At 38.1% G+C, this 26,796-nt stretch overlaps 1 protein-coding gene across 1 annotated transcript in view; it reads left to right on the forward strand.

Annotated features, from left to right (window-relative positions):
• Positions 1-378: 378 nt before the first annotated feature.
• FGD4 (FYVE, RhoGEF and PH domain containing 4) overlaps positions 379-26,796 on the forward strand; it is a 234,369-nt gene continuing 207,951 nt past the window's right edge. Inside the window, exon 1 of the mRNA XM_036759654.1 lies at positions 379-625. Within this exon, the coding sequence (XP_036615549.1) occupies positions 463-625 (163 nt within the window). The 5' untranslated portion in view covers positions 379-462. The remainder of the gene's footprint in view (positions 626-26,796) is intronic.

Here is a 26,796-nt window from a genome sequence, read left to right on the forward strand (position 1 = left end):
AAAAGAGAGAAAGGTAGAAACTGGGAAAGAGTGGTGGGGAACCCTGCCCTGTAGCAGTGGAGGACGAAAGTGAACTTGAAAGCTGTAGCCTGGAAGCAGGCGTGACAACTGCGGTAGCTGTATACAGCTGCTGCAGAAGGAGTTCAGAGCCAAAGTTAGGCTGCTGCAGCGTCTGGCTCCAGGAGCTTCCTGCACTCTCCCAAAGAAGAAGAAAAGAGGGAGGGAGGGATTGTACAGATAAGGCAGGGAATACGGAGGGTCTGACTCGAAGTAGGAGTCAGGGGTCCGGTCCTTATATGTAGTAGTACGCGTTATGAGATAAACAGTCTTCATAGCTGGCAAGAAAATTAAGGAAGTCTCAGCCTGTAACGAGTCGGAAAGGGCAGCATGTAGCGAGAGACTAGGGTAGGGACGCAGCAGAGAAGAAACAAGGAAAGGAGAGCAAATCCAAACGGGAGTAAGATGAGCGCGGAAGGCAGCAGTAACTTCAGACGGATGGCATTTCGGCGGAAGTCCAACCAGTCCTGCCTCCTGGCCGGGACTCCCCGCCCCTGGAGCCCCCCTAGTGCCCAGTCAAGGCAGCCTGACTCGGTTGCCTGCGAAAACGTGCCCGAGGACGCAACAGGTAAGCTTAGCGTGTGTGTGTGTGTGTGTGTGTGTGTGTGTGTGTGTGTGTGTGTCTGTGTCTGTGTGCGTGCGTGCGTGTGTGTGTGTTAAGCCTTTCCCATGCTTTCTTCGCTCTGAGGGTGTCCTCGCCTCCATACCTGTTCCAGGCTTTTTGACCTTTTCCGCAGAGGGCCTTGAGTAGAACACTGCCCCAGCGCCTCCCTGGGAAGGTCATTTACAAATTCCGGCCCGGAAGTATACCGTATAACTTGAGGTAAAAAAAAATTTATAGTGAAAAACATAATGTAATGGAGGAGAATATTGTCTGTTTCTAGGCCTGGTCCTTCTCTGAAGGCGTTAGATTGCGGTGGGCAAGGTGTTTCTGGTTATTCTCGATTTTTTGATCCCCGTCCGGCATGCTTAATGGTTAGCATATGTGGAAAACTGAGTCCTTCAAAAGGATTACAGGATTTAAAACTTAAAGGGACCCACAGGACTGTTTAGTTCAACACCCTTATTTTACAGGATGGGAAGACTGAGAATCTGAGAGATGAAATGATTTACCCAAGGTCATAACAGGTAGAGTAATTTCCAGATCCAGGATTTGCCCCGATTTGAAAAAAAAATTCTGATAATTTAATATTACAGTTTTTCTGATTTACCATATCACTTTGGACTTCTTATTCCCATTAGAGCCTACTTTTTCAGTGCTGGTCTTGATGATTAATGCTTTGATGCAATTGCATGGTATTTTTTCTTAAAAATCATTGTTAACATTAGGCCTTTTGGTTTTTAAAAAAACTGGTAGTAGTAAAGGTGAGGTATTCTTGTAGAACAACTTTATAGGGCCATCTCTTGTTTCAGGAGAAGAACATTCATAAATTTAGCAAATCTGTTGTAACATGATAGAATAAATGTTGGAGCCTTTTTAATCTTCCTCTTTGTTTTCATATTCTAGTCTTTGTCCTAAATTTAGGGCACAGAGAAGACAGAAAGTAGGACTTACCTTATTCACAGTAGCAGAAGAGTTTAGGGTGTGAAAATACAAGAAAAAGATTAAGGAGGTGTAATTTCCGTTTCTGGTTTCTGTAAAATGTAGGGGTTGGAGGTGATTTTTTAATTTTTAATTGTTTTTAATTTAATATTTTTAGTTTTCAACATTGATTTCCAAAAGATTTAAATTTTCTCCCCATTTCTACCCTCCTCCCCATCCCAAGATGGCATATAATTCTGATCGCCCCTTTTCCCCAGTCTGCCTTCCTTTGTATCACCAGACTTCCCGCCCCTTCCCCCGCCCCATCCCTTTTCCCTTTACTTTCTTGTGGTGCAAGACAGATTTCTATACCCTGTATATCTTATTTCCCACTTGCATGTAAAAGCAACTTCTTTTTTAAACATTTGTTTTTAGAACTTTGAGTTCCAAATTCTCTCCCTTTTTCACTCCCCACCCACTCTCCCTAAGAAGTCAAGCAATTCGACATAGGCCACATGTGTATCTTTATGCAAAACACTTCCATAATAGTCATGTTGTGAAAGACTAACTATATTTCCCTCCATTCTATCATATCCCCCTTTATTCACTTTTTTCCCTTGACCCTGCCCCTTTTCAAAGTGTTTGCTTTTGACTACCACCTCCCTCAAACTGCCCTCCCTGCTATCATCCCCCACTCTTATCCCCTTCACTCCTACTTTCCTGTAGGGTAAGATACCCAGTGGAGTGTGTTTGTTTTTCACTCATTCCCTTTCACCTACCCCCTCTTCCCTTCCATTACAATAGTTTTTTCTTGCCACATTTATGTGATATAATTTACCTCATTCTATCTTTCCCTTTCTCCTTCTCCCAATATATTCCTCTCTCACACCTTAATTTTATTTATTTTTTAGATATCATCCCTTCATATTCAACTCACCCTGTGCCCTCTGTCTCTATATCTATATCTATATATCTATATATATCTATATCTATCTATCTATCTATGTATATATATATATATATATTCCTTTCAACTACCCTAATCCCGAGAAAGGTCTCATGAGTTACAAATATCATCTTTCCATGTAGGAATGTAAACAAAACAGTTCAACTTTAGTAAGTTTCTTATGATTTCTCTGTCTTGTTCACCTTCGCATGCTTCTCTTGATTCCTGCATTTGAAAGTAAAATTTTCTATTCAGCTCTGGTCTTTTCATTGAGAATGCTTGAAAGTCCTCTATTTTATTCAAAGTCCATATTTTGCCCTGGAGTATTATACTCTGTTTTGCTGGGTAGGTGATTCTTGGTTAAAATCCTAGCTTCTCTAACCTCCGGAATATCATATTCCAAGCCCTTCGATCCCTTAGTGTAGAAGCTGCTAGATTAGTATGTTGATTTAAAATTATTTTTGACTATATAGTTATCCAGTTTTCCTGTTTTTATGGCATTCTACTCCCCGGTGTGTTTTTTGGAGAAGGAAGTTTGGAAGAGGGATGGGTTTAGGGGGAAAAGGTGAATATAAAAGCCACTTGCCACAATATTATAAAATGTGCAAGCATTTATTTTTCGCTAGTAACACCAGATGTGTACGTTGATTCCTTCACGAAACCCACATCATCGACAATGATATACAAACATATTGATGAGAAAACAAATTACATCATATTCTTGCACAGCTAGATTTTTCTTCCCCTTTTTCACTAGAGTGATATTTTCTTGCGATAGAACCAGTATCTACCAGGGCTAACAACACACACAGACACAGACACACACACACACATACAGTTCCCAATACAGATTAGAAAAATGTGACAAAGCTGAGCTTGACTAGGAATGGAGTAATTCTGTTTTTGCCCTATTTTTAGGATATTGCTGGGATATTTGTTTGAAATAGCTAATAGATGGTGGGTTCTGGAAATTGGGAGAACTATGGGGGATGGAAATATGCATTTAGGAGTCTTTAGCATTGAGATGATAAACCCATGAGAACTGATGGGGGTGGGTGAGAGTGTAGAGCGGCAGTTCTTAAAGTTTTTGGTCTCAGGACCCTCTCAATACTCTAAAAATTTGTTATTGAGGACCCCAGAGGGCTTTTGCTTATGTGGGCTATATCTGTTGATATTTACCATATCAGAAATTAAAACTGATAAGTTTTAAAAATACATACTCATTAAAATAACAAAACCATTATAGGTTAACATAACTAACATTTTTTCATGAAAAAACTATTTTCTAAAACAAAAATTAGTAAGAAAATTGCATTCGTTTTACATTTTTGCAAATTTCTTTAATGCCTGGCTTAATAGAAGGCATTTAGAATTAATTAGTGTATGGAGAGCCCCGTTAGGAATTGATCGTATTAGTCCAGAGAGAAGATAGCAAACTAAACTAGAGTTGTAGTAGCAGTGATTAAAAGGAGGTCAGACACAAGAGTTATATAGGCAGAATCAACAGGGCTTAGTGATTTTAGGACATATTGAAGAGAAAAGGATTGGGAGTTAAAGTCAAAGGTGATAGTAGCTTACATTTATGTCACTTTAAAGCTAATCACTTTTCCTCACAACCACAATTATATAGATAGGGCTGGTATCATTATGGAGATTTTACAGATAAAGCAACTGTTGATTCTGTTGCTTGTCTGTAGGCTCAGAAGTAATATTTGAATCCAGGTCTCTCCTTGAACACCTTTTCCACAATACCATATTGCCCATTGCCTTCGAAGTTTTGGGTGTAGTTCTAGGAAGGATGATGGTATCATCAACAGAATTAGTGAAGCTGGGAAGAGGAGCAGGTTGTGGGAAAAAGATAATTTGTTCAGTGTTTGAAATACTAGGTTTGAGGTGTCAATTGTATATATTGATACATAGGTATCCAGTAGGTAGGAATTGGAGATGGAGATTTAGGAGTCATTGCCAAGAATGGGAAATGGAGATTTAGGAGTCATTGCCAAGAAGTGAGTTGTTTTTTTTTTTTTTTTTTTTTACTGTGGAAGTAGATGAGTGCTCCAAGAAAGAAAGTTTAAGAAGTATCAAAGGAAGTGCTTATTTGAAATCCCATTCATTATTCTCTTTAGAGTACCATTGCCTGTCAGAGTGTCTCAATTGTTTCTCTCCTTTCTGTTATGTCTCTCTGTATGTGTGTATAAACTGTATTTGTATAGTTTGAGAGTATATGTATATTTATATTTTACCCCCTCTGGGGCTATTCAGAATCAGATTGGGTCTCCAGAGGGTGGCTGCCATTCTCAGGTTCTAGGGGTAACCATTATGAATCTTAGTATCATTTCTGTTAATAATCAGCCAGTAGGCTTAATTAGTTTTTGGTAATGGCATTTACTAAGATGGTATAGCAAGAACAGTTGCCACAAAACATGAGCCCCAGAAGCCTGTGTGTACTCTGCCATTGTACACGCAAGCATGGAAAGAGTAGCTTCGAACAGTAGTGATGGTACAGTACAGTAAGGCACATGTGTAGGGAGATGACTAGATGGGGCAGTGAGTAGAATGTTGGGCTTGGAGTAAGGGAGACCCTAATTCTAATCTTACCACAGACACTTCTTGACTTTGTGATCCCTCACAGGTCACAACCTCTCTGTGCCTCTGTTTTCTCTTACTCAGAATGAGAGGGTTGGTCTTAATGACCTCTAAGGTTCATTCTAACTTTATATAGATGATCCTTTGATTCTGGAAGGTGTGGCCAAAAGGTAACACAATTCTTGGTACTGGAAGTGTATTCTTGAGACTCCAGCTCAATGAAGGGTTACACCAGGGGTGGGAACCTGTGGCCTTCTAGGTCCTTGGGTGCAGCCTTTTGACTGAATCCCAAGTTTTACCAAACAAATCCTTTCATTAAGGGAATTTTTTCCATGAAGTTTGGATTCAGTTAAAGGGTCACACTTGAGGACCTAGAGGGTCCCATGTGGTCACAGGTTCCCCACCCTTGGGTTATAGTCTCTAAAATTGCCGCCTCTCTTGGGTAACTTTCTCTGTAATAGCACCTATTCTCCACATGTCTCCTTCCAAAAGGGGTCTTATATCTGTCTATTTTCTATGTGTCTGCTTATTGCTGGATGTATTATCTCCTGGTCAAGTCTCTACAATGATATGTATGGTGAATAGGAGGGAGAAGGAGAAAAATCTCTTGATTGAAACACGTTGTGTACGTTCTGGGTTGTGGGTGATTACATCAATGAGATGGGCCATGTGGTGGTGGTGGTGGACGTGGTGGAACAGGAACATCTATATTTATGGGACATAGGAGAGTAACATAAAGGAAATATTAGCAGACTATCAAAGAATTACCTTTGACTCAAGCTTTTAGGTTTTTAATTAAAAATGAAGTGTCTATAAATATTTAATTTTTTTGACTTAGAACAGGGATTCTTAATTTTTTTGTGTCATGGACTCCCTTGGCAATCTCTTCAGAATCATGTTTTTAAATGCATAAAATGAAATAGGTAGAATTACAGAGGATACCAGTTATATTGAAATAATAATTTTCCAAAAGTTAAAAAAGGAAGTTCAAAGACCATCTGGAATCTATGTGTGGGCTCTTAAGAACCCTTGATCTTGAATATCTTCTAGTTTTTTTTTGATATTATTTTGAAATAGGGAGTTGTACTTTTTATTCCTGAAAAATTTTTGTCCCTTTAAGAAACAATCTTATGGATCTATTTTCTTAAAGTGTTAGGTATCAGTGAGTTGAACTTACTATCAGTGGTGAATGATTTCAAAGATACTTATATTCTAATGTGATACTTTTTTCCTAAGGTCTTAGAAATATTCAGGGAGTGTTGGGGTAAACTTGACACCAGCATCCTGTTTAGGTTTGATGTTGGAATGAAATGAAACACTTATATGTCAATTGACCAAAAAAGGTTCACCTAGTCTTAATATAGACAACAAGGATACAGTGACCCCAGGGTTTCCACGTGGAAATGTGTCTGGTCAGCAAGTATGGTGACTCTCATGGTTTTCAGGCATTGTCATGTCAGAGGAGCCCTGACCCCACATTGGTGGTGTGTGGGACAACAGACCACTGACTCAAATAAAAAAACAGAGGTGTCTTGGTTTTCTCAAGGTAGAAACAAAACAGAAGCTTTATTTGATGAAGTCTCGTGAGAATTGGGCATCTCCCACTACCAGGGCGGAGAGGGTAGTGAAGAGAGGCAAGGGGATATATAACCTTGTACAAACAATTCTAAGAAATCCCACCCCCAGAGGCTGGACCCCTGTCCCTATTTGCGGGGACAGGTGGCCTCACAATCTAACCCAGAATAAGTTTACCCAATACCAGCACAAAAACTACAGAATTACCTTATAGGGAAATTTTAATGTTAAGATGACAGTTTGTGAGTAGGCTAGGGGAGGGGGAGAGGGGGATACCACCTGATTTCCCCGAAATCATATGATTTACAGGAAAACGAAACTTAGGCCTAGTGAGGTCCACATCCTAACTAAATTTGTACTATTTGAGTATCATCTTGCCTGAGTTATTCATAGGGAAGCTTTCACAATCTTGTATTCCATTCACAGCTGAGGTGACATCTACAAATCTAAAGAAGAAGGGGGAGAAAGACATTCCTAAAGGCTAAATAATCAGATTCCCACAGACTCAAATTTATCCCATTTCCCTTTTCTCTAAATATTGATTCTTAAACATTAATAATACATACATACATATATATGTGTATATATATATATGTGTGTGTATATACACACACACACACACACACACACACCCTGTGAAGTCTTCACACTTTATTCTCTCACTACCTCACACAGTGGGACTTTTGTATCTCTAGGTAAAGTCAAGTCAGCAAATATTTATTAACTACCCACTATATGCCAGGCACTGTGCTAAGCCCTATTTCACCTAAGGTGACCAGGAAGCCACATCAATATGGCCAGAGGCCACTAAAAAGCTGTATCTGGAGAGGCACAGCTTGAACCTTACCCCATTCCTAGTCAAGTTCAGCTTTGTCACATTTTTCTAATCTGTATTGGGAACTGTATGTGTGTGTGTCTGTGGATGTCTGTGGGTATGTGTTGTTAGCCCTGGTAGATACTGGTTCTGTCGCAAGAAAATATCACTCTAGTGAAAAAGGGGAAGAAAAATCTAGCTGTGTAAGAATATGATGTAATTTGTTTTCTCATCAATATGTTTGTATATCATTGTCAATGATGTGGATTTCATGAAGGAATCAATGTACACATCTGGTGTTACTAGGGAAAAATAAATGCTTGCACATTTTATAATATTGTGGCAAGTGAGGATTTCGAGTAGCTAGCTATAACATTCACATTCAGTGCTTTTATATTTTAAATTATGTCATAGTAAAAGGAAAATAGATTTGAATTATTTAGTCTTATTGTCTAATTGAGCAAGAGGGTAATCAGTGCATTTAAATGACTCATTTCATTCAAGGTCACACTGAAGGCCATTGAGAGACCTAATTAATGGGGCCAAATTATGATCCACTGCTTGTTCTAAAGCTATTCTACTATATTAAAAAAAAACAATTTTATTTTTAGTTTATGAGCTAAAACAAGCATTTCTATAAAATAGCATAATGAAAAACGATTGTACATAAAACCGCAAATCTATTATGTAAAACTTGCTATTCGGTTACATAACAAAGTTATGTAAATTTTTTTCCTTTTTTTTCCTTTCCCTCCACCCCCTACTCTAGAGATGGCTACCGTTAGACACAAGTAAGTGTGTATATGCAAAATCATACATATACTTCTATTTATCAGTCCTTTCTGTGTATGCAGATAGTGTCTTCCTTCATATGTCTTTTGTAATTAATTTGGGTATTTATAATAGTCAAAATGACTTAGTCACTCAGAGTTGTTCTTAAAACAATATGTTACTGTATACAATATTCTCTTAGTTCTACTCATTTTGCTCTTCATTATTTGGTGCAAATCTGTCCATGTTTTTTTCTAAGACCGTTGAGCTCATTTCTTTTAGTATATTAATATACTATCACAAACATATACCACGATTTGTTTAACCATCCCCGACTGATGGGCATCCCTGCAGTTTCTAGTTCTTTGCCACTTACAAAGAGAGCTGTTATAAATATTTTGGAACGTATAGATTCTTTTACTTTTTCCCTAATCGTCTTTGGATAGACCTAGTAGTGGTATTGCTAGGTCAAAGCGCATAGGCAGTTTAATTAACTCTTTGGGCATAATTCCAGATTGCTCTCCCAAATGCTTGGATCAGTTCACAATTCCACCAACAGTGAATTAGTGTCCCAGTTTTCCCACATCCCCTCCCATGTTTGTCACTTTCCCCTTCAATCATTTTAGCCAGTCTAATAAGTGTAAAATGATATCTCAAGGTTTTAATTTGCATTTCTCTAATCAGTAATGATTTAGAGTATTTTTTTCCGCATGACTAAATTGTTTTGATTTCTTTAAAAATTGCCTATTTATCAAAATTGCCTTTGATCATTTATTAATTGGGAAATGACTCGCCTTCTTATAGATTTTACAAAGTTCTCTATATATTCTAAATAGGAAAACTGTCTATAAAATTTCCAAATTTTCTGATTTCTTTCTGATCTTAACTGCATTTATTTTATTTGTATAATTGAAATTATCCATTTCAGACCTTGCTCTGCTCTCTAGTTCTTGTTTATTCATAAATTGTTCACCTATCCATAAGTCTGATAAGCAATATGTTCCAAGTTCTTCCAGTTTTCTTACTTTCAGTAGTATTCTGCTTTATTTTTAAAGGGCACAGGAAAACAATTTTTTCTTTCAAATTCCAATTTCATAATTCCATATAGAAATTTCCCCTTGGAAAAGCAAATGAAGTAACCATTCTGTCTTTCAGAAGAATATATACTTTGAAAATCAAACAATATTTTCTCAATTAGAAAAACTTAAAAACAGCAAAGAATTCATATTGGGCTACCATCTATGTAATGCCTTTTCGTAATTACCAGCTTACCTATAGCTCTATTCAAAATGTGCTTTCTTGTTAGTCATCAGATGGCCCAATTCTTTGTATTTGACAAAGTCTCTTCTGCTATTCTTATAGAAAGATGGAGAGGTATGGGCTAGACTGGCCTAGGGTGTGGCCTTTTGACTTGAGAACAAGTTTTACAGAACAAATCCTTTTAAGGGGATTTGTTCCATGAAGTTTGGATTCAGTCAAAGGGCCGAATTTGACCTAAAGAGCCCCAGGTTCCCCTGGGCTAGGCAATAATATAGTTTGTTTCAGAACTTAATTGAATGAGTGGACTGAATGAATGGACCCAAAGGTTAATACATTAATAATCCCATGTCAACTCCCAAGAATGTCTCCTCTCACAGATCCAGGGCTTGGCTCTGTCAATCAACAAGCCTTTATTAAATGTTTACTGTATGCCTGTGACTACTTAGGATTAGGGATACAGAGAGAGGCAAAAACACAATTCTTGCCCTCAAAGAGTTGAAATTCTAATGGAGGAGACGAGATGTAAATAAATAACTAAGGTACATACAACATATATATAGAATAGATTGGCAACTGGGGAGACTAGGAAAAACTTCCTGTAGAAGGTGGACTTTGAACTGAGTCTTAAAGGAATCCAAAGGAATCCAGGGCAGGGGTGAGGAGGGAGAGTAAACTACCAAAAATTATTTTATAGAACATTTTTTTTTGAGGGGGAAGGCAGGGTAATTGGGGTTAAGTGACTTGTCCAAGGTCACACAGTAAGTGGCAAGTGTCTGAGGCCGGATTTGAACTCAGGTCCTCCTGACTCCAGGGCCAGTGCTCTACTCACTGTGCCACCTAGCTGCCCCTGCCACTTTATTTATTAGTACCAAATAGCTTTGATGATTGCTGCTTTAGGTCTGGTATAACTAGACCACCTTCCCTTGCATTTCTTTTCTTTAATTCTCTTGGTATTCTTTACCTTTTGTTCTTCCAGATGAATTTTGCTATTCTAGTTCTATAAAATAATTTTTGGTAGTTTGATTGGTATGGCCCTGAATAAGTAAATTAATTTAGGTAGAATTGTCATTTTTATTGTATTAGGTTGGCCTAGCCATGAACTACTGATATTTTTCTGATTGTTTAGATCTGACTTTATTTGTGGCAGGTAGATTCCCAAATATTTTATATTGTCCACAGTTATTTTAAATGCAATTTCTCTTTCTATCTCTTGCTACTGGGCTTTGTTAGTAATATATAAAAATGCTGATGATTCATATGGGTTTAATTCATATCCTGCAACTTTGGTAAAGCTGTTAATTCAAGTAGTTTTTTTGTTGATTCTCTAGGATCCTGTAAGTATAGTATCATATCTGAAAAGAGTGATAGCTTTGTTTCTTCTTTGCCTCTTCTAATTCCTTTAATTCTTTTTATTTTATTGCTAAAGCTAATATTTCTAGTATAATATTGAATAACAGTGGGGATAATAGGCATCCTTGTTTCATCCCTGATTTTTCTGGGAATGCTTCATCCTTATTCTCATTACATATAATGCTTGCTGATGGTTTTAGATAGATGGCACTGGTCATTTTTTTTTTTTGCAGGGGCCAAGGCAGGGCAGCTAGTAAATGTATCAAGTGTCTGAGGCCAAATTTGAACTCAGGTCCTCCTGACTCCAGGGCCAGTGCTGTACTCATTGCACCACCTAGCTGCCCTGGCACTTATCATTTTAAGGAAAACTCCATTTACTCTTATGTTCTCTAAGTGTTTTTAATAGGAATGGGTGTTTTGTCAGAAGTTTTTTCTACATCTATTAAGATGCAGAATCATAACGATTAACATTATTTAATTCTGGAAACCAGTTGTTGCGGGGTGGAAGGGAGACCCTGCACCCAAGTCAGCCCCAGGGGCTGCACCTCATCTTTGTTGGTTATTAATCGTAATGATTTCTGTTAGTTTTGTTACTGTTATGTTCAATTATGCTGATAGTTTTCCTAATATTGAACAGAGAATATACATGGATATATAGACCTGGGAATCAGCTGCATAGAGATGATAGCTGAATCCATGAGAGCTGATAGAAAAAACTGTGGAGATATAATATGGGCACCTACTGTTAGTATTAGTGACCTGGATGAAGATCCAGCAAAGGAGTCTGAGAAGAAGCAGTCCAACAGGTAGGAGGAGAACCAGAATAGAGTAGAAGGTAGAGAAGAGAATAAATATTTAGGTGGAGGGATCAACAGTGTGCGAGCCTGCGGAGAGGCTGAGAAGAATGAGGCTGTTAGATTTACTTTAGAGAGCAGTTTCATTTGAAAGGTGAGGAAGTGAGGTGAAAGGATAGGAAATACAGGCACATAGGAGTTTGGCCAAGAAGAGGAGAGATGTATAGGATAAGACTGGGAATGATTGGATCAAGTGAAGACTTTTTAAGGATGGGGGAACATGTGTGGTTGCAGGCATCAAGGGAGGAACCAGTTGATAGGGAAAGATTGAAGATTAGATAAAGTAGGAATGATAGTGGGGGTACTGGAAAAGACAGCTAGTGGTAAGATGAAATGTATATGTATTGCAGTTTATCTTAGTAATGAGAAAGAGATAGTAGGGAAAAAAGATGAGTAATTAAAAAAAAAAGGAGTGGAAAAGAGGGAGGTCTTTGTGAATGGCCTCAATTTTTTAAAGCTGAAATATGAGATGAAGATTGAGTTGGGGGGGAGGGAAAGAGGGATGTCATGATATTAAGGGTAGGCCTGATTCAGGCCAGTTTCCTGGAAGTAAAAGGTTTTTTGTTGGGAATGAAATGAGATACTAGTAGGTCATTCAACAGTTATCAGCAGGAGGCATTCCTAGCCCTAATATAGAAAATTTACTTATGACTCCGTGTCTTCATATGGAAAAAAATCTGGTCAGCCAGTGGGTTGTGATGTTTCATTGGTCTTGGGACATCCACCAATTCTGAAGGGCCTGATTCAACATGGATGGGCCTTTTTATGTCCTACATGACTGGGATTACAGTGGTGGGAGTCAGCTGGTTCCCACAAAACCAGTACCTAATTTTAGGTTTAATTCCAGAAACTGGTTGTTGGGGGCCTGCCCCCAAGTCAGCCTCAGGGGTTGTGCCTCATCTTGGTCGTTTGTTAATTCATTTGAGTCTCACCACTGATTAGGAAGTTATGTTAATAGGTCCAAAGAAGCTACATTAAGGTAGCTGACATTTGAACCTTAGCACCCTGGGTCAGTGAAGTCCTGGAGATAGTTTTGTTGACTTGTGGATTGGGGGGAGGGGGGAAGAATATTGCATTCTCCATCGCGAGTCCTTTGGAGTTGTCTTTGCACGTTGTGTTGATGAGAAGAGCAAACTCTGTCAGGGTTGGTCCTCACAGAATCCATATATTTGTGGTTGTGTATAATGTACTCCTGGCCCTGCTCTGCTCGCTCAGCATTATGTCATGTACGTTTTTCCAGGTTGTTGTGAAGTCCGTATCATCTCCATTTCTTATAGCACAATAGTATTCCATTACCTTCATATACCACAGCTTGTTCAGCCATTCCCCAATTGATTTCCAATTCTTAGCCACCACAAAAAGAGCCGCTATAAGTATTTTTTGTACATATGGGTCCTTTTCCCACTTGTGTGATCTCTTTGGGATACAACCCTAGAAGTGGTATTACTGGGTCAAAGGGTATGAACATTTTTATAGCCTTTTGGGCATACTTCCAAATTGCTCTCAAATGGCTGGATCATTTCACAACTCCACCAGCAATGTAACAATGTTCCAATTTTCCCACATCCTCTCCAGCATTTATCATTTTCCTGTTTTGTTATTTTAGCCAATCTGACAGGAGAGATGTGGTATCTAAGAGTTGTTTTGATTTGCATTTCTCTAATCAGTAGTGATTTCAAGCATTTTTTCATATGCCTATAGATATCTTTAATTTCTTCCTCTGAAAACAGTCTGTTCATATCCTTTGACCATTTCTCAATTGGGGAATGACTTGTATTCCTATATATTTGGCTCAGTTCCCTGTATATTTTAGAAATGAGGCCTTTATCAGAGACACTAGTTGTAAAGATTTTCTCCCAATTTTCTGCTTCCCTCCTAATCTTTGTTGCATTGGCTTTTTTTTGTACAAAAACATTTCAATTTAACATAATCAAAATTATCCATTTTGCATTTTGTAATGCTCTCTATCTCTTGTTGTGAATTCTTTTCTTTTCCACAAATCTGGTAGGTAAACTATTCTTTGCTCTCCAAAATTGCTTCTAGTTTCAGCCTTTATTCCTAAATCATGAGCCCATTTTGACTTTATTTTGGTATATGGTGTAAGATATTGGTCTATGCCCAGTTTCTGCCCTACCATTTTCCAATTTTCCCAGCAGTTTTTGTGAAATAGTGAATTCTTAGCCCAGAAGCTGAATTCTTTGGGTTTATCAAAGAGTAGATTGCTATAGTTGTTGACTTCTCCATCTTGTGTACCTATCCTATTCCACTCATCCACAACTCTGTTTCTTAGCCAGTACCAGGTAGTTTTGATAGTACAGTATGGTATCTGGTATGGCTAGGCATTTCTTTTCATTAATACCCTAGATATTCTAGACCTCTTGTTCTTCCAGATGAATTTTGTTTGTATTTTATACCGCTCTGTAAAATAATTTTTTGGTACTTCAGTTGGTATGGCACTGAATAGATAGATTAATTTAGATAAAATTGTCATTTTTATTATATTAGCTCGGCCTCTAACCATGAGCAACTGATATTTTTCCATTTATTTAGACCTGACTTTATTTGCATTAAAAGTGTTTCATAATTGTGTTCATATAGGCCCTAGGTTTGTTTTGGCAGATAGACTCCCAAATATTTTATAGTGTCTACTGTAACTTTGAATGGAATCTCTCTTTCTATCTCTTGCTCTTGGGCTTTGTTAGTAATGTATAGGAATGCTGAGGATTTATGTGGGTTTATTTTATATCCTGCAACTTTGCTAAAGTTTATTATTTCAAGTAGTTTTTTACTTGATTCTCTAGGATTCTCTAAGTAAATCATCGTATCATCTGCAAAAAGTGATAGTTTAGCTTCTTCTTTGCCTATTCTAATTCCTTCAATTTCTTTTTCTTCTTTTATTGCTACAGCTAACATTTCTAGTACCAAATTGAATAGTAGGGGTGATAATGGACATCCTTGTTTCACCCCTGATCTTATTGGGAATGCATCTAGCTTATCCCCATTACAAATAATGCTTGTTGATGGTTTTAGGTAGATGCTATTTATAATTTTAAGGGAGGTTCCATTTATTCCTATGCCTTCTAGTGTTTTTAATAGGAATGGATGTTGTATTTTGTCAAAGGCTTTTTCTGCATCTATTGAGATGATCATATGGTTTCTGCTAGTTTAGTTGTTGATATGGTCAGTTATGCTAATTATTTTGCTAATATTGAACCAGCCTTGCATTCCTGGAATAAATCCTACCTGGTCATAGTGTACTATTCTCATGATAAGTTGCTGCAATCTTTTTGCTAATATTTTATTTAAAGTTTTTGCATCAATATTCATTAGGGAAATTGGCCTATAATTTTCTTTCTCTGTTTTGACTCTACCTCGTTTGGGTATTAGTACCATATTTGTGTCATAAAAAGAATTTAGTAGGACTCCTTCTTCACCTATTTTCCCAAATAGTCTACAAAGTATAGGAATTAATTGTTCTTTAAATGTTTGATAGAATTCATGTGTAAAACCATCTGGCCCTGGAGATTTTTTTCTGTCCATTGATGGCTTGCTCAGTTTCTTTTTCTGAGATGGAGTTATTTAGAAATTTTACTTCCTTTTCTGTTACCCTGGGCAATTTATGTTTTTGTAGATATTCATTCATATCTCTAAGGTTGTCAAATTTATGGGCATACAATTGGGCAAAATAATTCCTAATTATTGTTTTGATTTCCTCTTCATTAGAGGTGAACTCACCCTTTTCATTTTTGATACTGGTAATTTGATTTTCTTCTTTTTTTTAATCAAATTGACCAAAGGTTTATCAATTTTATTGTTTTTTTTCATAAAACCAGCTCTTTGTTTTATTTATTAATTCAATAGTTTTCTTGGTTTCAATTTTATTAATCTCTCCTTTGATTTTCAGTATTTTTAATTTGGTATTTAATTGGGATTTTCAGTTTGTTCTATTTCTAGCTTTTTCAGCTGTGTGCCCAGATCATTGATCTCCTTTTTTCCATATTTTATTCATGTAAGCATTTAGGGATATAAAACTTCCCCAAAGAACTGCTTTTGCTGCATCCCATAAGTTTTGGTATGTTGTCTCTCGTTATTGTCATTCTCTTGAATGAAGTTATTAATTGTTTCTCTGATTTGTTCTTTGGCCCACTCATTCTTTAGAATTAGATTATTTAGTTTCCAATTAATTTTTAGCTTATTTTACCATGGTTCTTTGTTACAAATAATTCTTATTGCATCATGATCTGAAAAGTATGTTTTGACTACTTCTGCCTTTCTGCACCGGATTGTGAGGTTTTTATGCCCTAGTACATGGTCAGTTTTTGAGTATGTGCCATGTACTGCTGAGAAGAAAGTATATTCCTTTTTATCCCCATTCAGTTTTCGTCTATCATATCTGCCTTTTCTAAAATTCTGTTCACTTCCTTAACTTCTTTTTTATTTATTTTGAGATTAGATTTATCAAGTTCAGAAAGGGGAAGGTTGAGGTCTCCCAGTATTATAGTTTTGCTATCTATTTCTTCCTGTAACTCCCTTAACCTCTCCTCCAAGAATTTGTATGTCATACCACTTGGTGCATATATGTTAAACAATGATATTGTTTCATTGTTTATGGTGCCTTTTAGCAGGAAGTAGTGTCCTTCCTTATCTCTTTAAATCTATCTTTACTTTTTCTTTGTCTGAGATTAGGATTACTACACCTGCTTTTTTTACTTTAGCTGAGGTGCAATATATTTTACTCCAGCCTTTTACCTTTACCCTGTGTGTATCCCCCTGTTTCAAATGTGTTTCTTGTAAACAGCATATTGTAGGATTATGGTTTCTAATCCATTCTGCTATCTGCTTCCGTTTTATGGGAGAGTTCATCCCATTCACATTCACAGTTATGATTTCTATGTGTCTGTGTCTTTTTCTCCATCTTATTTCCCCCTGTTTATGCTTTTATTTCTCCCTTTCCCCTTCTCCTCCTCAACAAAGTTTTGCTTTTGACCGCCGCTTTCCTCAGTTAACCCTCCCTCTTTATTCCCCTCCCTTGTCGTACCGTTTCCCACTTGCTACTTCTCTCCTCCCTTCTGACCACCCCCCTCCCTTTTTTCCCCCTTTCCCCTCCTACTTCCTGTAGGACAAGTTAGATTTCTATACTTATCAGGGTATGTTATTCTCTTCTTGAACCAGATCAGCTGACAGTAAAGATCAAATACTGCTCTTCTCCCTCCCTTCTTTCCCTCTACTAAAATGTGTTTTTGTGCCTTTTCATTTGGTGTAATTTACCCTTTTCTGCTACCTCCTTACCTCTTCTCTCAAAGTCCTCTCTTTGTATCTCTTAATTATGTTTTTTATCCTTATATCAGTTATTTTATACATACATTCAACAGTCTATGTGTATCCCTTTCAATTGTCATAATAGCTGTACTATTCTCAAGATTGACATATATATGTATATATATATATATATATATATAAAGCATACACAAGATGATATAATTCTATATAAAGATGCAAATAATTTGCCATTATTGATTAATAAGGTTTGTGGGGTTTTTTCCCCCTGTTTACCTTTTCATGTCTCTCTTGAGTTTTGTATTTGGAGATCAAATTTTCCATTGAGTTGTGGCTTTTTCATCAGGAAAGTCTGGAATTCCCTTATTTAGTTGAATGTCCATCTCCTTGCCTGAAAAATTATGCTTAATTTTACTGGGTAGTTGATCCTTGATTGTAGTCCCAGCTCCTTTGCCCTTCGGAATATCATATTCCAATTTCTCCTGGCTTTTAATGTAGCAGCTGAGAGATCCTGTGTGATCCTGACTGTAGTTCCACGATATTTGAATTGTTTCTTTTTGGCTGCTTGCAGTATTTTCTCCTTGACTTTGTAATAATGAAATTTGGCTATAATATTTCTTGGTGTTTTCAGTTTGGGATCTCTTTCGGGGGGTGATTGGTGGATTCTTTCAATGACTATTTTGCCCTCTGGTTCTAGGACCTACGGGCAGTTATCTTTGATAATTTCTTTGAAGATACTGTCAGGGTTTTTTTTTTTCATCGTGGATTTCCGGTAGACCAATAACTCCTAAATTGTCTCTCCTGGATCTATTTTCTAGGTCAGTTGTTTTCCCAATCAGATATTTCACATTTTTTTCTATTTTTTTCATTCTTTACATTTTGTTTTACTACTTCTTGGTGCCTCATAGATCCATTAACTTCCACTTGCTCAACTCTAATTTTTAATGAGTTACTGTGTTCATTTTGCTTTTGAGACTCTTTTTCCAATTGGTTGATTTTACCTCTCAGGGTGTCATTTTCTCTATTTAGATTCTGAATCTCCATAGCCATTTCGCCAGTCTTATTCTTTAGGGACTTGATTTTGTCAGTGGATTTTTTTTTCCATTTTTTCCATTTTTTTTTCCATTTTTTCTTTTACCTCCCTAATTTGGTTTTTCAAATCCTCCTTTAGCTCTTCCAGTAATGCTTTTTGGGCTTGAGATCAGTTCATACTACCTTTTGAGGTATCAGATGTGGGTATAGTGTCATTGCTATCCTCTTCCAAATTGGTATTTTGATCATGCCTGTCTCCATAAAAAGAATCAATGGTTCTCGGTTTTTTTGTGTTCTTCATGTTGGTTAGCCTTTTCCTGGCTTAAAATAAACTTGTGCTTTTGGGGCTCAGGGCTCTCTGTCCCAGCTTTCTTATTATGGGGATTGTCAGTCTAGTTGTTGGCTTTTTGAATTATAGCCTTCAGTTTCCTGAGGTGTGGGGGAGGGGTCTGGCAGCCTGAGGTCTCTTCCCCTAGGGTTTCTCTCCAGCACTGTTGCTCTTCAGCAAAGGTCTCAGCTTTTTTGTTTGAGCTGGTGTCTGGCACTTCCCCTGGGGGAGCAAGATTACATCTGGGCTCCTGGTGTTGACCCCTGCTGGCTCCGCTCCTCTGGGACTCAGGAACTCCCACTACTCGGCCACCGAAGCCCCACTTCTGTCTTCTCTATTCCAGCGTTTTTTTCTGAGGAATTCTCTGGGTGGGGAGGGGAGGGATTCGAGCCATTTACCTGGCCATTATGTCTCCCAGGAGTTCAAGAAGCTGAGTTTCATACCTTTGGGCTGCAAGTTTCAGGAGTTAATGTCTCATGGCTGGTGGCATTGCACTGCCTCTTGTCGCTTCCACAGACTGCTGTCCTGTGTTGGGAGGCCTGGGGATCTCCACTGGTTTCGGGCACGGAGCTTTCTCCCAGCCTGTCTCCCACGTGGGTTTTCCTGGCCGCTTCCGCTTTGGTGCTGTCTGGAACAGCTCCGCACACCGAGCGCTCTCCAAGCCTACAGATTTGTTCCTTCAGCTTTTCAGACTCTCCTGGCTTGGAAATTTGCCCCACTCAGATTGCTCGCGGTTTCTAACTCTCTCAAATCTGCTGAAATTCACTTTTTTGTAGGAATCTGACAGAATGTGTGAGAGAGCTGTGGTAAGATGCTGTTTTAATGTGGCCATCTTGGCTCCACCCCAATCTTTTTCTTTTTTTTAAGAGATCACATACTAAACTTAAGGCTTTACCAATCTTAAAGACATATGTCTGTCTAGAAATGCTTTGGAAATGTTGGTTGGTTGATTGTTTTCCTTTGTGCTCAAAGAAGGCCAAAATGACATCACTGTGTCAGACCAATATCAGCTCAAAAGGCTATACCTCAAGATTGGTAACAAATAGTTCATATGAACATTTGGAGTGGAGATGTCTCTAAATTTGCACCTCTCTTGTATTTTTTTAGCTATTGCAATTCTGCTTTGCTCAGAGCACAGCACCATCTTTGATGCAGGCATGCCGTCCTGGGTGGTCTTGTGCCAGTGTCTCCCATGTCTCACAATTGATTCCAAAGTTCTGAGAGACCTTGAGAGTGTCCTTATATTGCTTCTTCTGACCTCCATGTGAGTGCTTGCCTTGTGTGAGTTCCCTGTAAAATAGTCTTTTAGATAAACATACATTTGGCATTTGAACAGTGTGGTACCCATGAGAATTGTGCTCTCTGCAGTAGTTTGAATGTTTGGCAGCTCAGCTTGAGAAAGGACCTCAGTGTTCTGGTACCTTTCTTTCAAAAGGAAAACGATTCAGTTTCCTGGCATGGAGCTCTCTCATATGCTCTCTAGGCTTCACTGGCATATAACAATGAGGTCAGCAGAGAGTTAGGATTCATGAGTGATCTTCTTATAGGAGGGCCCTAGCATTGAGTGGAAGCACAAGTATGGCTTGGTTTCCTCCTATAATATTTGTTTAATCTCCTTGTTACTATAGTGAGGTGAGCTTATCGGTTTTGGAATATTATTGCCACAGTATAAAATTGAGGATATTGTCCTTGAGTCAGAGCCTTTGGAGTCTAAATAAATGTTATACTTTCTCTGTCTTGTACCTAGAGAATTCCTTATACTTTGAGGTTCTGCATGCCCAGGGTCCTCTCAGAGGTCATGAATTTTGCCTTACTGACATAGTGTATCAAGAACTCTTCATGTCCCTGACCCTTTTTGTACTCGGGCAAGAAGCACCAGCTTTAGTTCCTTAGCCCATTAAATCTTGGGGACAGTTCCAGTGCCTTTTAAGGGAAAACTAGCCTAGTCTTTGACCTGTGTGTCACAGCAGGCCTTACAATTCTTAAGGATCTTCCTTTTTGGCTAATCCTTCTCAGGCTCCTTTACTAGGATATCTATCATCCCATCTCTCTCAGTGACCTTCCCTCCCTCCTTACAATGGATGTATACTAAAACTTTATCTAGTACCATTATCTTCCCTCTCTACCATCTAGGCTGCCTCAACAACTCCCTTGGATTCTTCCAGAGTTATATCCAGCCTTAGTTTTTCTCCTGAATGCTTAATCAACAAGTGGTTCTTGGGTATCTTCAATATGATATCTTATAGTTTCTCACATTCAACACATTCAAAGCAGAATTCATTTCTTTTTCTCCATGACTGAAGGTGACTCCATTATCCTTCCAGTCATCCAGGTTTAAAATCTCAGGGTCCTCTTTAAAATCAGTTGCCAAATCTTTTTGATCATATTTCCATAGCATCATCTTTTTTCTCCACTCATATGGCCATCCTTCGTAGATTATGTTGACCTGAAAGTTTGGTTAAAGGAGGCAAACAGAGTTACGTGATATAAAAATTTGTATAGTTTATTCCCTTTTAGCTAGCAGATACGTACATGTATGGAGCCAGACAAAATCTGACTGCCTGGACAAAGAAATGAGAAGGTTTAAATACATTTTTTAGTCCCAACTCAGCATGCCTGTGTTACTCAATTTTATGGTCCCCATGTATGTTTACAAGAATTGAAACTACAACCCAGTGTTTCTGTGTTTAATTTACCATTAACATTCCATAACATAGTATATGCCCATAAAATATTAAGCAAGATAGTTTCTTGGGTTAAGGATCTCATTCTTAATGGCTGATAGAGGAAAGAATGTTCTTAAGTCAGCCTGAGCTGGCCTTGTTGACATAGGAAGAGGCATTCTCTAAGTTTACTCAGAGAACAAAGAAGCTTAGGTCCAGGCTCTTCTTCTAACTGATCATTAGTTCAGGCTCTGGCCCTTACTGAAGTTACAAAAATGATATTAAATGATTATCAATTAGGTCCTTATCACATTTTACCTGAGCTTTGGAATAGCCTCATAATTGTCATCCCTACCTCCATTCTTCCCCCTCTCAAATTCATTTTCTTTGAAGTTTCTACTTTGATATTCCTAAAGCACAGGTCTGATTATGTCTTTCCCTTGCTCAGAAAACTCCAGTGGTTTTCCATGCCTCTGGGATAAGCCACAGACCATTCTGTCTAGCATTTAAAGTTCTTCTCAGTCTGGCTCCAGCATACCTTTCCAGGCTTATTACACATTAATCCTATTCATGCACTATATATTCCAACAAAATTGACCTACTTGCTGTTGTTTTCTCTATGCAGCATTCCATCTCTGTCTTTCTTTGCACATTCTTCCCCCTTTCATGCCTTGAATACTGTCCTTCCTCACCTTTGTCTTTTGAAATTTTTATCCCTTTAAGCCTCAATGCAAGAGTTGCCTACTTTAAGGGCTCATCTTCCATTTTATTTTGTATGTTTTGTTTTAGCATGTTTTGCCCCTTCATCATCCCTCAATATGTCCTTGAGGGAAAAGGCTCTTCTGTTTTTGTGTACAGTGCTTGGCACAGTGCCTTGCATATAGTAAACACTTAAAAGCTTTTTGAATTAAGTCATCTACTAAGGAGTAGCAATGTATGTGGTTGTAAGGGGTGTGCCCACACTGAAATAATGGATTTGGGTGCTGAAGTCACCTGTAGCATTTGAACTTAAGCATGCAGTTTAAAAGAATTATTACTGCTATGTTTTTTCCTCTCTGAACTGGTTACTTATGATTGAAAAAGAAAAGTTATTAGTTTTCACCAGCATTAATGTTATTTAATTGGTAGTGAAACCTATAATCTCTGTTTAGATTGTCTTTTTAACAGATTGGTCTTTTTTTCTCCATTTTTTCTTTTGGTATTTTATATGAAAACTGTTCACATAGAAATGAGAATGACTCCTTTAACTGTTATTTGTGACCATAGTTAAGACCTGAAACCAGATAAGGTAATTCACAGGAAAGGTCAAAGTGCCTTAATCTATTTTTAGACGCTAGGAGGCGGCATGTTCCTGATTATAAAATAATGAAAGCTAAGTCAGAAAAATGTATATTTGATACTCAGTCTTTGTCAAGAAATGCACAGGAAAGTTGGGTTTATTACTGGAGAAGTGAACATGCATGTGGAATGCAAAGAGTTCACAATCCATATAGAAGTTTACATTTTTATAAGGAGAAAGGAAGGAGGAAGAAACAAAATCTCCATCTAAAGGGGTGTGGCATGGGAGGGAGGAAGAAAGGTGCTGTATAGGTGGGAAAAGCACAACCCCAACCCCACCCCCAAGGGCAGGAGGGAAGACTAAGGCAAAGCTTTATGCTTTTTCCTTGGGAACTAGTCTATGAAGATTGGTTGGCCAGGTCCCTGCTGTACAAGCAGTTCCTCAGCCTAGCACAGAGTGACTGACGCCTATCTTGGACTCCCAAGGACACACAGAGAGTTCAGTTTGGTATGCAAACAACAAATTATATCAGCTGCTGGGAGGGGAGGTTGTCCTTGACACATTTAGGGCCTACTACATGCTCTGGGTTCAGTGTTTCTGGAAAATATAGCAACTCTAAAAGTCGAGTTTACTCTTGGTAAAATGGAGATACTTGTCTCTTTCTGTATAGACCCAAGGGAACTTAATAAGGTGTTTTACAAGTGTCTTAAGATCTTGGAATAAAAATGTTTTATACAGAATTCACCAGAAATATTTATAGATGACAAGGAATTGTCAGCCTGCTACCAAAGTAGCAAAAACTAGGATCTTCAACGGGAGCAAAGGAATTGCAATTAGGGGTCATCACATAGCACCAGGGTACAGGAATGCCTAAGAGGGGCAGAGGGAGGCAAGGGTAAATATATTTCAGTAGGGAGAGAGTCTCATGGGAAGCACATCCTGGAGAAGCTTTTAGATAAGTTGTTTTGCGTACCAACTGAAAGTCCACTGAGAGGGCTAGGGAGGATTGGTGTAGTGTGCTGGATGGTGTGGCATATGGTCAGAACAGCAGGCTTGGGCTCCAGGTGCAGCAGCAGGGCAACTGGTTTGGACCTTCCCTATTATATATTATATATATTATATTCCCTATTGTAGAGTCAGTTGAGATCAAAATCAGGTAACCTCTTCTAATGTCTGCATTCAACAGTCTTTTTCTAAAAACTCTTTTTAATAGGCCTCTTTTAACTGGTTTTGATCAACTTCAGGCAATTTGTAGCTTCATTCAACTGAATTAATATTGTGACAAATAGTACTTATTTAATATTCAGTAAGAGTTCTAATATCTGCATATTGCATGTTGTAAGGTCTAGCTCATCTCCCCAGGCTGGAAAGGCTTTGAGTATGGGCATAGTTCTTAGCACATAATGAGCACTAAAATGCTTGCTGTTGACTGAGTGATTGGACTGAGTAACAAACTGCATTTGTGTTGTCATCTCTTCACTAGAGCCTAGCCAAGTTTGGAGAGGCTTAACCAGGTGGTCATAATTGTCTTCCTGTGTCTGAAAAGTATTTGGCAAAGGAATTGTATTAGATTTGTTCTTCTTGTGTGGGGTGAGACCACCCGCCAGCAATTAATTTAAAAATCAGAGGTCTCTCAAATTTAGAAACAGAAAAAACTTTATTATGGTCCCACGAGAAAGAGTGCTTTCCAAACCGTTAGACAATTAGTAGGGAGAGACGTGGCCCAGAGACCTTTTACTCTGATTGGTGGAGTCCAGGCTCACAATTTTGTGAGAAATCTAACCCAGGTGCAAGGGACAAGGAAACACTAATTGAGTCAATAACAATTCTTAAGAACACTTTTATCCTTATTTGGCAAGGACACGGTTCAGGTGATTTTTGTAACTCGAAACTTAGGCCTAGCTGTCAATCAGAAGCCCTGAGCCATGCTGAAAGGTCCCCACCCCCATTCATCCCACTTAACTCACAGTAAGACCGAGATCCAGATTCCATGAGAGGGCTTCACCATCCCACTCATTCTTGACCTTAGAGAGTAGAACTAGTCATGAGTAGGAGTTACAGATAAGTGGATTTCTGTTTGCTATAAGGAAAAACTTCCCAAAATAGAATGGGCTGCCTCAGGAAATAGGGAATTCCCTCATCATCACTGGCGCTCTTTAAGGAAAGGTTGGATGACCACTTTGTAGTTCTGTTGGAGAGCCTGGTATTTAAATCTATTCATTTTTCTGAATATGTCTTTTTTAGTGAGGATAGAATTCTATTTAGTCTCCCCAAATTCAATTCCTTCTGGCTGCTTTGGATGTAAACTGAGTTCTAATGAGAATTTAAAGTAGTCTTGAATACCAAGGTATTTACCAAAGCTGGAGGATTTTTAAAAACTCTTTACCATAATAATGTTCAAAGTACAATTCCTAAGGACACAGGATGCTCACAGTTTTCTCCTTGCTGAATGGCCATAGGCAGATAAGTAACCACAGTCTTTACAGCCATTAACCAAAAGCTCCACCATTAGGGCTCACCCTCCTTTGCACTGCAAACTTCAAAGAGCTTAATATGTTTCCATCCTGCAACACTTCACCAGTTATACTGTTCTGGGCCTACTTCAAGTCATTGCCCTGGTAGTTTTAAGTTCAGTACTAGAACAAAAATGAGACACTTACAGGTGATTCAACCGTTAAAAAGGAGATTTACTTAGCCATAGTAGGAATAGGATATTCAGCAAGGATAGTCAATAAACAAATCAATAAAGCATTTATGAACTGCTTGCTAATGCCAAGTACTGTGCTAAGTGCTGGAAATATAAATACAAGCAAAAAGAAAGACGGCCCCTGTCCTCAAGGACGCTGCATTCTAGTGGGGAAAGATTAACACTGAAGAGTTATTGAAAAAGGGTAGAGGGAAGGCATAGTGGGCATGGGGAATTCTGGAAAGTCCTTGAGCTGGGAGAGGTGTGAAGGAGTGAGTATGGCTCTCCTGGGCACTTCTTTCAAAGTGAAGGTTCTGGAAGGAATAGGCCTTCAGCTCAGAGGGATGTTCCATCATGAAAAGACAAGGAAATAGAGATACTTTCCAGGGGGAAAAGACTTAGGAAACATGTCATGTAGAGGAGGTTCTCATTTATAGGCTAGAATAATTGGTGGCTCAACTTTCAGGTTTCCTGTAATGGTTCAAAAAACATTTCAGAGTCCTCCTTAAATTCCATGTCACATGAACTGTTTGATTTCTCCATGCTTTGAGTTACTGCCTATCATAATTACTGGTGTCTCCTTTAAAAGTTTTCTTCTTAAAATAAGTGTTTATTGATGTCTTCTATTTCTTACATCATAATTGTTTCCAGTATCATCCCTGGACCAAGCCATCCTGTATAACAAATAATATTTTTTAAGGAGGAAAAAAAATTGGCATAGTGTATTGATACATTGAAAAAGTCCAAAAATGTTCAATGTGTAACATCTATAGACCTCCGCATTCATTAAGGGATGTGTTGGTGATGTCTTTTAATGTCTCTTCATTTGAGTCATGCTTGATCCTTATAATCTTGTTACATTTTTTTGTGTGTGTGTGTGAGAATCTGCTTTCCATTAACATTGTAGTTATCATTGACTCTGCTTACTTCATGCTGAGGCAATTCATAGCTTTTTCCTTGTTTCTCTGCATTTATCACACGTTATTTATGTAGTATAGTAATATTCTATTGCATTCATGTACCACAGTTTGTTCAGCCATTCCCAATCAATTGGTTTCTACTTCTTTGTGATAACAAAAGGTGCCATTTAAATATTTTGGTGTATGTGGGGATTTTGTTCTCATTAGTAGCTTCTTTGGGGTATTACTGTAGTAGTGGAGTCTCTAGTTAAAAGGGTATGTATTTTTTTTCTCGGGAATTCCAAATTGCTTTCTAAAGTGGTTGTACTATCTCACAGTATTAGTGTGCCTGTCATTCTACAAATCCTTCCACATTGACTATTGCCATATTTTTTCCAATTTGTGGAGTGTGAGGTGGAACATCAGAGTTATTTTAATTTGCATTTTTCTTGTTATTAGTAATTTGTAGCATTCTTTCATGTGGTTGTGAATACTTCGTGATTCTTCTATTGAGAAATGTTTATTCATATCAATTAGCCACTTTTCTATTGGAGGGTTTCTATTAGTCATATATTTAATAATTGGTTGTTTATATTGGGTATCAAACTATTATTGGGGAACTTGGATACAAAAATTTTTTTTCCTATTCACCTTCTTATCTTGGTGCATTTATATTATGTATACAGACGCTTTTCAGTTCCATGTAATCAAAGTTACCTATTTTATCTTTTATAATTATCTCTAGCTCTTGTTTGTCTAAGAATACATTGATTGCTTATAACTGTGAGGACAGAGGAAAATAAATAGAAAGCTCTCATGTAGAAGGTTGTGCGAGAGCGGAAGTAGGGCATTATAAGGGGTGACGAGGAAGAGAATTCTAGGTATAAGGGACTGACA

This window comes from Trichosurus vulpecula, chromosome 5 (assembly GCF_011100635.1).
Source record: "Trichosurus vulpecula isolate mTriVul1 chromosome 5, mTriVul1.pri, whole genome shotgun sequence".
NCBI classification, from domain to species: Eukaryota; Metazoa; Chordata; class Mammalia; order Diprotodontia; family Phalangeridae; genus Trichosurus; species Trichosurus vulpecula.